This window comes from Solea solea, chromosome 15 (assembly GCF_958295425.1).
Source record: "Solea solea chromosome 15, fSolSol10.1, whole genome shotgun sequence".
Classification (NCBI taxonomy): domain Eukaryota; kingdom Metazoa; phylum Chordata; class Actinopteri; order Pleuronectiformes; family Soleidae; genus Solea; species Solea solea.
Genome location: NC_081148.1, coordinates 13,912,913 through 13,925,806, shown reverse-complemented (window position 1 = coordinate 13,925,806; position 12,894 = coordinate 13,912,913). Strand labels below are relative to the sequence as shown.

Genomic DNA, 12,894 nt, shown 5'->3' with positions numbered 1-12,894 from the left:
GTGGATTTACTGCAGACGTTTGTCTTGCTTGTTTGGTGCAGGCCACTTTGTCAGTGTTAATGTGGTGAGTGGGGAAGTGCATATACAGCAGCCCTCCCAGTTTATTAAGATTCAAGAAGGGAAAATCAAAACATGGCTCATCTGGATGAATGAAACGTTCACTGAGGATCAGGCAGTGTGGGCAGTGTGCATGGTGTCATGATAGGAAACAAAACGGATACTATCACATGGTAATTAGTAGTTAGTTGATACCACAGCTGATTGGATTTGGATTTTGCCAAATATGTAAACATCAGGCAGAGTCGTAGAGGATGCAGCTGTCTGGTATCATCTGGCCACGCTCATGGCAACACGCTCACTCAGAGCAGTGTCACATCAGAGCAGGAGGGACTCAAGTTTGAATCTGATCATTAGTTTACATCATTTTCTGTAATGTTTGCAATGTAATGTTTGTAATGTGTCTGTAATGATTTTGTGTGGAGAAACTGTGTGAATGAATACATTTTGCACTTACGTTTGAACTGCTGGATGGATGTGAAAGAAGTTTTCATCACGTTCTTTGTATTCACCAAACTCTAGCTATTATAATCTATCAATTATTTATTGTAAAAAAAATTAAATAATTTGATTGCTCTTTCCTAGAGACGCATGTGATTCCTGAAAGTCTTCAGACTATACTTTGTTGTTAGTCACTTAGCCAAGCGTCAGTATTTTGTACACACTCGTCTAATATCTTATACCGTTGGTTGAGCCCACTTGAATGAGACTGTTTTATGTGGATTTTTAATATTGTCTCCAACACAGTTATAAAAATAACTATAGTCATCATTTGGCACGTCGACAACTCTAAAGAATGAGCCGTTTCCTTTCATTGCCTTTTACAGTCCAATAGAATATTATTTATTCATTGTCTGCCGCTGCCGCTGGAGCCAATCCCAGCGGACATAGACCTGTCTACCCTGGACAGGTTGCCGGTCCATTGCAGGTCAAACATCGAGAGACGAACGAACATTCGGTCTCACGTCCACGCCTATGGTCAAATTAGAGGGTCCAATTAACCTCTGCATGCCGGAGGAAACCCACACACACACTCACCATGCCGCAAACCCGGGTCTTTTTGCTGCAAGGCAACAGAGTGTTTGCTACTAATCTACTGTGTCGGCCCCAATAGAATATTTTAAAAGTCAAAATTGCTGATGTAACTTTGCAAGCCAACAATGCAGACAAATAATGCTGGCTGCAGCAGTGCTGTTGTGTAAACCCTATTTACGGAAATTTGCCACTCTTCTGTAGCTGTGCTGTGCACAGATTAAAATGTTGGAGCAGCTTCTGCACTCTCAGGGTTTTAACAAACATGGACAACCAGTCTGCTTTAAATTATGCAAGCAGCCACTGGCAAAGAAAAGTAGGAAAGGTAAGGAACCTGTTGTAAAAGTGTAAATCTATCTTTTCCTTTTCTTTTTTTTTACCCTGACACCTGTGTCATTGTTAGCTTGGTATTGTGTTGTATCATATCATATCATAGCAGATCGGATGCTGCTGCTTAGCACAAGCACAGTTAGTCACTGATCGCCTGAGGAGGCTTTTAAACGGGTTTCTTGAGTCATTGAGTCCTTGAGTCATTATCCATCTGCATCGTTGCCCCTGCATCGTTGCATTGTGTCGTACATAGTCACCCATCACTGATCAAATTCATGTTTTTCTCCTTGTTCAAAAACAGCATTTTTGATATGTGACGATCACACTCACCATGAATGACAATGCGATGGCATCACTGCAGCAATTGAGTAGTTTCTAACTGAGGAGTGCACCATGTGAAGAAAAAAAAAAAAACTCTGTTCTCTTCTGTATCCCAGGTTAATTAAAAGACGTTTGCCGAATTTTAATTAAAAAGTGAAATAGACTTGATTGGTTCAATACCCTTTAAATCACTTCATGGAAAAAACCCTTTACAGCCAGTGAAAGAGCAATAAAGCCTTTATCTTGTACACAATACGTTATCAAAGAATCACATACAGTATAAAACACTCATCTTTCAAGAGAAAGCTTTAACAGTTGTTTTCATTTTCATTACTTTGATTCTCTCGTTAGTTGCACCCTCGGATTTTGTCACATTAAAGCCCTCTACTACTAAGAACATTCGAGCAACAGAAAAATACACCACAGCACACGGACCCTTAAGTTTAAGATGAGAACATCACACAATTCAAAAATATATCCTGTAATCTTTACAGTAGTTTTCTTTTTTTTTTTTTCTTCTGTACAGTTAGAAAAATACACAATTAGCTCAATTCACTGGGGGAGAAATGCTTTGACAAACTCACAATGGATACTGTATTTTTGCACCATGACAGCTTTGAATACATCACTGCTACAGCTTTCCCTAAGTGTCTGCAGTGTTCCGTGTGCCACTGAGCAGAAGAGATAGTGATCTCTTGTGTGCCCACATGAGCATTCACATGCCCTAAAGGTGTGGAGCGATGTGCTCTGCCAGCGTCCTGCGGCTTATGTATATATTCACATCGACATTTCTATGGTCCAGCTCACCATTCTGTCATGTGTGTTCACATGTTGTCACCTCAGGAAGGGCCGTCTGGTCCTGGATGACCACTTGAGGTGGGGTGGGGGAAGGGCGCGCATGGGCCACTGAGTTTTTCTGCAGCTCGACCCCAAAGGCGGGAGGAGCGTTCTGCAACTGTCTCCTGTACTGCACAAAGCTGCAGGTCTTTAGGATGATGGCCAGGATGTTCTTTCCTATGAGGATCCCAGAGACTCTCGCGTCCCTGTACAGAATCATGTTCCCGCCACGGATGAACAGTGTGATGATGTTGATGGTCACCAGGCTGAGGATGGGGTACAGGAGCATCTTGTGGGGAACAATGTTGATGCCCTGCATGCTGATCTCACTCAAGGACACACAGGGCAGCACAAGCAGAAGAATGTAGCAGTAGAAGAACATCAGGCCTTCCGCCCACAGAGGGAGTCCCTTTTTCTGAGGCTCCCAAAGGTTAGCCTGGATGTCCAGTATGTCCAGCAAGTCTACCACCACCCAGAAGAGACGGTTACGTATCTCCTCGCGCTTCTTGAAGGCGCGTACGTACTCCATATGATCGATAGCGACCAGCACAATAAAGAGCACTGGAATGCAGATCGACAACAGCAGCGTTAGAGCCTTCCTCGCAAGAGCATCCAAGCTCTTCCTGTCTGCCTTGTAGTTTTGATACACAAAGTAGACCTTGATCTCCAGCACAAAGATGTATAGGAACCAGAGGATCATGGCATAGCCTCGCTTTGCTGTCCGCACCTCGGCACCCACCCACACGGCTACGTAACGCAAGACGATCAGGAAGCAGATGTCTCCCACCATCACCATGATGCAGATGCCAATCTTGCGTGGCCCGTGGTTCTGCTCCACCAGGTAGGCATCAATCAGTGCCATGCTGCTCATGATCAGGATGGTGGACAGGCACACATGCGGCTTGTTGGTGGGAGGTGGGGGTACCATTCTTGCCTGACAAGGGAAAGGAGGAGGAGAAGGAGGAATGTAGTTGTGTGTGGGGGCGGGGGGAGGGGTGCAAAAGTGTCCTCAGTTTGTCCAGTGAAGTGACAGATCAGGCAGTGCTGCTAGACAGTGGTGTTCCCCTCCACTGCTTCTGCCTTGGCCAGAATCCAGGATGCATTAATAGGATTCACACAGGTCACTTCAATCAATCTCCACTTGTGCCCAAACCACCAGCCGTTTGGACAGTACCCCTCATTTAGTGAATTATGGTTATTGGCTTGTAAACATGCAGATTAATGTGTGTGAAAAAATCACATGTCATTTTTCACCCTGATAAGCCTTGGACACAACAGTTTAATCAATGTTGTTACCATTTCTCTTATCAAAAGAGGGGGGCGGGGAGAGTTGCCGCTATGTGCTCACATAACAGATTCACTCTAAGCACAATTGTTTTTGAACCCGGCAGGATACTCACTTGTGTCCTTTTTTATACTTTATCCAATTGATTGGCAGCAAGCGATCATCCATGAGACTGCACCAGGAGATCAAGAAGCCCATCTGTAATCCACAGGAGAGAGGAAAAAATGGAAAAAGATCCTCCTCTTATCTGATAGGCATAACTCCACCAGTCAGAGATATATTTGGGAATCCAAAAATATTTCTGTCATAATCCACTTTACTGTTTAGGTTAGATCAGGATCAGGAGTGGGGGGGGGGCATCTAAATGGTCCCAAACACTGCTTGCAACTGTTGTAGATGTGTTCAGATAGAGGGTTTAAACCTCTGAAGGGAGAAAAAATTTAAAAACTCTGTGGTGAGTCCTGCTTACAAGAAAATGAACTCTCCAGAAGTTTTCCTCACAGACGTTCACCATCCCTGGACAAGAAAATGACACAGTTTGTAGCTGCTCTCCAGTTTTTCAGAAAAAAAAGCAGGATTGTAGTGTGTGTGTGTGTGTGTGTGGGTGATGGTGTGTGTGCAGGTTTCAGCTGTCTCCACGCTTCGCTGTCGCTGTAAAATGCTGCCCCCCCGGCGAGATCCTGGTTGCTGTGTCGGTTTTCTGCCTCTTGCTCAAGCAGCTTCTGCCAGTGACACCAGTATCGGCAGCTCCAGTCAGTGGATTCCCCCCAGTCTCCACTCTCATGCTCTGCCAGCACCACCAGCCCTGTGATACTCCAACACTGCTTGCCTCTCTGCCCGTCTGTCTCCTCTGCACTTCTCAGCCCTCTCTACGAAGTCAGGGAAATGCTTCTCTGTTGTCCTCACACACACACACGCACACACACACACTCCTTTGGTTTTCAACCTCCCTCCCTCTCTCTCTCTCTCTCTCTCTCTCTCTCTTGCTGCCACCCTCCTCTTTCTTCTCCCTCTTCTGCTCAAGTAAAGGCACTTGCTGTGTGGAGGTGACGCTCAGCAGACCACAGCTGCAGAGAGGGAAAAGAGGTAGAGTGAGGGAGAGACAGAACACTTTTCCAGGGGGTGGAGAAAGGCGGGGAGAGGAGGGAGGACGAGCCAGCCTTTTGCAGCTTAGCTGAATGCACAACTTCTTTCTTTCACCCCTCTTTTTTCCCCCCACTCTCTCACATCCCTTGGCTCTTTTCACATTGTGCCCTGTGCTGATATCCTGTTTTCTCTGGCTGATTCTTTTTCAGCTCCACGGAAAATGCCCTGGTTTCCCCTCATCACTGAGAAAGCCCATCAAGTCTCAGCATTTTCTTCTCTTCATCGGGCTCGAGGTGCAGGGATGAAAAGTGATCTTGGGGGGGTGATGGGATGTAGAAAATCCAGCTTCCACCAGGCTGTGTGTCTGATGTCTGGGGAGACATGGGGGAGAGGATGGGAGGGAGGGAGGGAGAAGTGGAGGGAGGTGTGAGGCAGGCTGTGGCTCCTCTTGACAGAGAGTCTTTCTATTGATCCACTGACAGAGCGGTGAATCAGAAGACTAAGATGCGGCCCAAGACCAAAAGAGATGAGGGGTAAGAGTAGATGGGAAGGTACAGATGTGAGGAGGGTGAATGAGACAGAGGAAGGGGGGAGGGGGTTGAGATGATGAGAGAGGGGGGGAAAGGGAAGCAGAAGCTCTAACCCTGGGACTAAATGTCAATGGAACATTTTCATCCTCTGAAATGCAATAATGCTTTGGCTGGACGATCTTACTTATGCAATTATAAAAGCTGGGGAAAGGTTGGTGTGTTTGCTGTGCCATGCCGTATGTGCACTACACCACCAGCTCTGTTTATCCAGCTGGGCCAATTAGTGATAATCCTTCCTCAGAGGAACCAAACTGGTTTTATTACTACAGTATGAAGTCATTTAGTGCTCATTTCATGACTCGTACTTATTGAAGAGTCAAAGTATTGGTTGTGTATGCAGTGTGGCTGCTATTTCCATCCAACTGCATAATGACAACTCAACATAATTGCAATCAATCATGCAGCTTCTTTTTTTTTTTTGCAGCCCTGAATATGGTTACAGATTTACCAGCTGTGGATCAGCCAGCAGCTGCGATCATGACTGTTAATAGATGCTGTCTTGCCTCTACCATGGAAACATATGGAGGCTTCATGTCTGAGAAATGTTTTTTTATTTTACAGAGCCGCTTTCTTATTGGCCATTTCCTGTGGATTTATCGACCATAATTGAGCCATGACAAGTGGAGTGATGGATTATATTCTTCGCAAATTGTAAAGTTGATGTTCTTCCCGCAACATTTTTCTGTTAGTTTGTTTTTTACCTTTTGACAGGCCTCATAAAATACAAGGAATGCTTCAATTTAACAGCTACTAGTGCTGAAATGTTACTGCAACATATTTAACAGGTTGTTAGAGATGGCGGCTCGGTGGTTAGGAAAATTGTTGCACACTGAAAGGTCACAGGTCTGATTCCCTTGACAGGCAGCACGTTCGTTAACAGCCATCTGTCCCTGAGCTTGATATGGAAACAGCTTCCCTCACACTCATTCTCTCTGTCAGGCTGGGTAATGTTTCATCTCAAGGTCGTTAGGAGACCACCTGAACCTTCGGACTTGAGACCCAACCTGCAACCAGTCATCCTGTTTCTGTTTGACATTATAACATTATAATAACTGAATGACAGAAGTAAGACAAGGAGCGTGTCGCAAAAGAGCAAACAGTCCAAGTTTTCTTTATTATATTGCAACAAAACTGCAAACCTGATTGAATTTGTCATTTTCACTGTACCATTTAGAATATAAACCCTTTTTGTCATTGATATTTAAATGCAAGGAAAGTGCGGGTGCTCTCACCAAACATCTACACGTTCACAAACAACAATATTAACACACATACCCTCGCAAAAAGAAGTGGATTAAGTTCGACGTGCAGCTATCAGCAGTAGAGGAAGAGCAGAAAAACTGAATGTATTTTCACTTAGTTTTCTTGGAGGATGGATTTTTACTGCACCTGCACAGTGGAGATGGTTGCTAACATTATGTGTTAACACACAGTTTGATTTTGACACCTTGTGAATCCATGTTTAATAGTTGAAGCAATCAAATGCTGACTGGGTCAGTGTATCCCAGCAGGGTTTGTCTTTAGTGTTGCAAAGGGTCTGCATGGGTCCCATGATTTCAAGTGATTGACAGGTCGGTTTCAGGTGGAACATTTCGGAGTCTTTTCAGGTTCAGGCACGTTTTTTTTCCTTTGACTCGTAATGAACATAAGTGTCAGCTTAAGCTGAGCTGTAAACGTACATGAGTGGATTGCTTCTCTGTTCCACAGCGGTATATCTCTGTAACATTAATAGTCTCCCTCTCTCTAAAATTAGCATGAGATTGATACACTATCATCTACTTTGTTATTACTCCCACACCTTATCCAGTGATTTTTAATTTATATTTTTCTTTTGTGTTGCCAGACTGTGGTAACCTCTTAATTAAAACAGTCGTTAACCTGGATTTGGACTTTGAGTCATAACTGCTGAATATTTTCATTTATACATGCTCAGCGTTTCCCCTCTATGGCTTCCTTCACTTTGTGTTTAATTCATGAGCAAAGAGAAAATCACTCCATTTTCTCGACAGGCTATTGTCTCTTTCCAGATGAAGGTGATTTATGCACCGATTTTTATGTATTTACACTCAGTTGGATCCTCTTTCTAATTAATGTAATTATACAGTCACACCAACACAAGGGGGCATGTTTTGATTTATGAGTTATTAGCCACCGTCCAGGACTCTGTCCTCTTTTGCCCTTTCTCCATCGTCCATCAGCCTCTGCTTAGCCTCCTACAGAGCACTGTCCTTGGCTCCTGTACAGGGACACTGCATCACCACAGTTCAGCTCCAGGGAGGATAACACACAACAGATAGCAGACGATAAAACACCAGCCACATTTGCTGTAACATAAAGCATCTCGAGAAAACACCCATAAGAGTGGAAGTAGGGAAGCCGCGCAGCTGCTACGCTGTTGCTGTCTCATGCCGGCTTTTAGAGTTGTGTTGAAAGACTCTCTGTCATGAAAAATAAAATGCTCGATTCAATTTCCTCATCCTTAAATGGGGGGGGGGGGGGGGGGGGGGTTGGCTCTATGCAAACATTTGAGCAGGCTCTCCAAGAGCATAACACTCTCCATTTACACAAACGTTCCCTTGACAACCAAGTGCAACGGCTCAATGAGCATGTTTTCTCATCTCACAAGAAAATCTTTCAGGAGAAATCCACTGTACACACCTTGAACAACTTATTTACTGCATATATTTAGATATACACAGACAGATTCGCGTTGAGCAAAGGATCACGTAGCAAAACAAGTCAACATGTCATGATTTGCAGACCCTGGACACAAATATGGATTAATTGCTCGGGCTTGGCAGCGAGGATTCAGTGTCAGCACGTTCTGAAAAAAATTGGGGACTTTACATCACCAAAGACAATTTGTACATGAAGCATAACAGTGGAAATAGGACACATAAATCACATTAGCTGTAACCCTGAGTCTACCATCGATTACCTACAGGAAAACAAATGGGGGCGTTAAGGCTTCCCATCCTTACACATCCACAGCCTAACCACCAAAAGGGGAAGACAAAATGGACAGGCTAAGCTTCTCCCCATGGGGCTATTAGGTCAGAGAGGTCACAGCGGACCGTCCACCACCCCCCTAAATACGCTACATCCATGTTAGAGGAGGTGCAGGTCATTTCAGCCTATTTGGCTGTGATATTTGATGTTACCAAGAGAAAGTAAAAGAAGTGGATGCTGGCGTTCTCGCAATATTTGACGTGACGTCGGGTTGAATCTGATACAAGAGGTTGTCAAGTGTTTGAACAGAGGTCTTGAGGACTGCAAAACAAGGCTGGATCTTACAGCATTTGCATTTGATTGATCTCGCGCAGAGTCTCATGTGGGTGGGCTGTGCAACAGAGGCAGAGAATGATTGCCATATTATTGAAATCAAATAGGGAACATTTTGATTTACATTTTGTATATGCAATAAAAAAACTTTGCACATTAAAATAACCATCTGCTTTATCACTCCACAGTCCCACAGTATCACATCAAAGCCCCGGGAATGCATTAAACGTAAGGTTTGAGGGATGTTATTACATATTGTAATGAGTAGATTCTAATGCTTCTCCTTACACGGAAAACTCAGCGAGCGAGCGAGCGAGCTCATGACCGCAGCTTCATGATTTGTATATAATGTAGGCTCAGCCTCCCTCACTGAGAGAACAGGTGCACTCTGGGAGGCAGTAAAGTTATCATCACGTGTGACTTATAATGTCTTTATACTGGAACACATGTAAATATTGTTACCTGCTGCCACGCATAAAAGAACCTCAGGCAAAGAGACTGACTTGACACTAAAAAAATAAAAGCATTTGTCTAAGGTTCTGCAACAAAAACAAAAAAGAAACAAAAACATGTTCCTTCACAGCATGTGTCAACAATCTGAGATCCTTTTTTTTTGTAAAATGAAATAAATACTCCCCTTGAGTGTATGAGGCATTTTTCACAAAAACATCTATTTGCTTATAATGACGGCAGTTGCGTTGAGTTGAATTTACCCCATCAAGGACAAAGCACGACAAAATCCTCATTAAATACAAGTAGCAATGACAGGACTGGAATTGAGGAGCTAAAATGTCACCTTACAAAATAGTATTGTTTTAATAATTCACTGTTATTTTTTTCTTTTTTGTTTTCTTTAAGACATTTTGATTTGGAAATCAGGGCCACACAGTTGGTGTAGTGGTCAGCATTCTTGCCTTTGCAGCAAGAAGAGCCAGGGTTCACGACCTGGTCAGAACAAGGGCCTTTCTGCATGGAGTTTGTATGTTCTTCCCATATGTGCATGGGTTTTCTCCTGGTTCTCCGGTTTCCTCCCAGTCCAAAAACATGCAATCTGGGGATTGGGCATAAATTGACCGTAGGTGTGAGTGTGAGAGCGGATGGTTGTTTGTCTCTATGTGGCCCTGTGATGGACTGTTGCCCTATGTCAGCTGAGATTGGAACAGCACCCCCCCCCCACGACCCTCATGTGGAGGATAAAGCGGTAGAAGATGTATGAGTGGATTTGGAAAACACAAGGAAATAGATATGGTTTAAAAACAAAATAAAAAGTGGGCATAAAAAGCAATACATCTCTGTACCAAATGAAGTAACTGTCATATATATATTAATATGAGTAACATACCTTATATTGCCTCTTTAATGTTAATGTAACCTTCAGCTACACGTGATGAATGTTGAATGTAGGATTGTTGTTGTATTTGGTTTTAAATAGAGAACTTATCCCAGTGACAGATTCCGTTATTCACAGCATACACTACTACGAGAGTAGAGGCAGTGAAGTTAGTGTCACTCAGGGATGCTAAGTTTTGATGAGCTAATTAGGCAGCACATTTTCCTAAAAGGCTTTTTGTTAACCTGTCTACATTCCACGCATACAATGAATTTCTTTTTTTTATAGACTCAGCAGCCACACACACACACACACACACACACACAAGCGGGAGGCAGAAATCTGCACAGCAGCCACCAATCTCGTCGGGGGGGTTTACAGTGACAAACAAAGTGTGGAGACAGCTGGAAACCTACACACACACACACATGCGGAAGGATAGAGAGTAATATTGAGTGACTAAAACAAAGCAGACTGCTAGAAACAAAAAATAAAACCATGGAGGTTCACAGTCAATATTAATCTAGTGAATTTTTTGGAAAAAATTTAGTTTTCCTTCCTGTTTTTTCTTTTTACCGTCCCTTTATTTTGTATATTTTCTCCTTCTCAATAAATGAAACATGGACTTGTGGAAGTAAAAGTCACTTCATTATCATAAATACACAGATAAACAGCATACTGGGTGTGCTTTAATGGACTTTGATAGCCAAACTGTATGACAGTGATTTAGAATTTCTGTTTACAAAGGCCTCTCTCAGATTCCGTCACTGATTAATTGAATACAGAGCTACTCTGAAGTGTCCATTTACCCATAAATCATATTAACATGCTCCGGAGAGGTTTATATGTGTACACAGAAATGCATGACATTATTAAACTGTCCACAATCATAAGTAAAGGAGAAGATAAAAAAAAAACCTTCACTGACACTGTTTATTTGTCAAGGTAATTTGGATAAAAGGTCATTTTTTAGACATGCCGTTACTTACAGTTTTCTTCTCGCGTCATGTTGAGAAAACATCTACGAATGCAAGGACTATCTGTCTGTTAATCGCATAACTTGGCAGGTGACTTTCTAAGGGCATCAGTTTGTGACGTTGTTTGGATAAGAAATACAAGAGATAGCTGTAAAAAAAGAAATAACCAACGACAGAAACACAACAACAACAACTAGAACACAAGAGATATTTGTGATAGGTACTTAACAAGAACTCACTTCATCTGAGAGCTAAACACATTAGCAGTATGTGCCATCCTGTCTCCAGAGCTCTTACTAGATGTGGCTCTTGGTAAATGGCTGCACTAATGTTGCACCATGACTGACAGTATCCATTAATCACTCAGTGTGAGGAGGATGGGTTTGTTTCATAATCATTATAGCTTTTACCTTTGTACATGTATTATAAAAATCCATGGTACTAATGAGCTGAGGTAGACGAGGAACGTTAGGGAGGTCATAAATAAATTGGCCGGTCGGAGTCAGAAATTTCTATCAAGGTTAAATTTTATGAAGCAACACTCTTCACTGAGCGTAGAGAGAATGCTGTTTACTTTGCAGCCTAGACTATTCTTTACACAAAGTACACTAAGTACAAATAATTCATTACCATGGCTGACAATTTCCCGGAATAAGTCGAGCTGGCGTAGTGAAAATCAGGAAAAGAATGTGCATATTGTCAAGAAAATTGTTAAAATTCTGTGACCAGTCGACTATCAAAATAGTCGTGCTTATTTATTGCAAGTTTCATGGTTTATTTTATTCTTTCCTTTGTTTTCCATAATACTGAATTGACTGTAAAGTGCTGGATGCTCAATAATTGTTTATCCTCACAGTCTTGTAGGTGTTTACCTCAGTGCCTGGGCACCCAGACAAAAAAGAAAACAAAATGCTCTCATTACTCGGTGTAAATATAGCTAAGCCGTTCTCTAAATGACTTATATGTTTGTTTGTTTTTTATTCTCGTCTTCTTTGATAAAAGACGGAAGATGTTTTGTGTAGACGTTCTTTGCATGAATATTTTAGGGTTCATGGGTCTTATTTTGTTGAGTGTCTGTTTCCTGTGTTTCAGGAGGTTGGCCGGTCAGCTGGGCGGAGTCTCTGAGTCGCACACCTGCAACCCATCATCTCATCACCTGCTGCTTCATATACTCTGGTTTTCCATTCACTCGCCACTGTGTCTTGTCTCCACACGTGGTGCCAGACTTCTGCCATGCTCTATTAGATCTCAATATGACCAACTAGTTTTTGTTCTTTTGTTAGATTTCCCGTCGACTAATGATGAGATACACTCAGAGCTGTGCCAGCAAGTGAGCCGACCTCAGCTCTTTTTGTTGGACTATTCATGGCTTGATTTTGTGTTTTGTTGTGTTTTTTTTAGGGTTCGAGCAACAAGGTTGCAAGAACCCTATTGAAATGCAAAAGATTATTATTATTATTATTATTATTATTTTTGTTTGTTTTTTTTTTAAATAATTTTGTAACCTTTTTTTCAAGAAGCAAGTTTGACTTCCGTTTATTATGAGTGCAGTTGTTTCTGGTTATGAAAAGGTGATCTCATCAAGCCTGCCACTGTTATATATATATATATTATATATATAATAATAATAATAACATTGATGTCATTTTCACAACAGAAACTAAGCTCGCTAACTAGGCCACAAATACAATGAGGAAGTTATGCATCACCATGCAAAATACTGTATAAATATTTCTCTTTCATGTGCTTTCTTGGCCCACGAATGAA

The 12,894-nt window shown here is 42.4% G+C and overlaps 1 protein-coding gene across 1 annotated transcript; it reads right to left on the bottom strand.

The window, feature by feature from the left end:
* Positions 1-1,959: 1,959 nt before the first annotated feature.
* Positions 1,960-3,955, bottom strand: LOC131474152 (transmembrane protein 121). The gene has a single exon (XM_058651900.1). It carries the CDS (start codon positions 3,503-3,505, stop codon positions 2,555-2,557), a length of 951 nt encoding a protein of 316 aa, XP_058507883.1. The 5' UTR covers positions 3,506-3,955; the 3' UTR covers positions 1,960-2,554.
* Between the last annotated feature and the right edge of the window lie 8,939 nt (positions 3,956-12,894).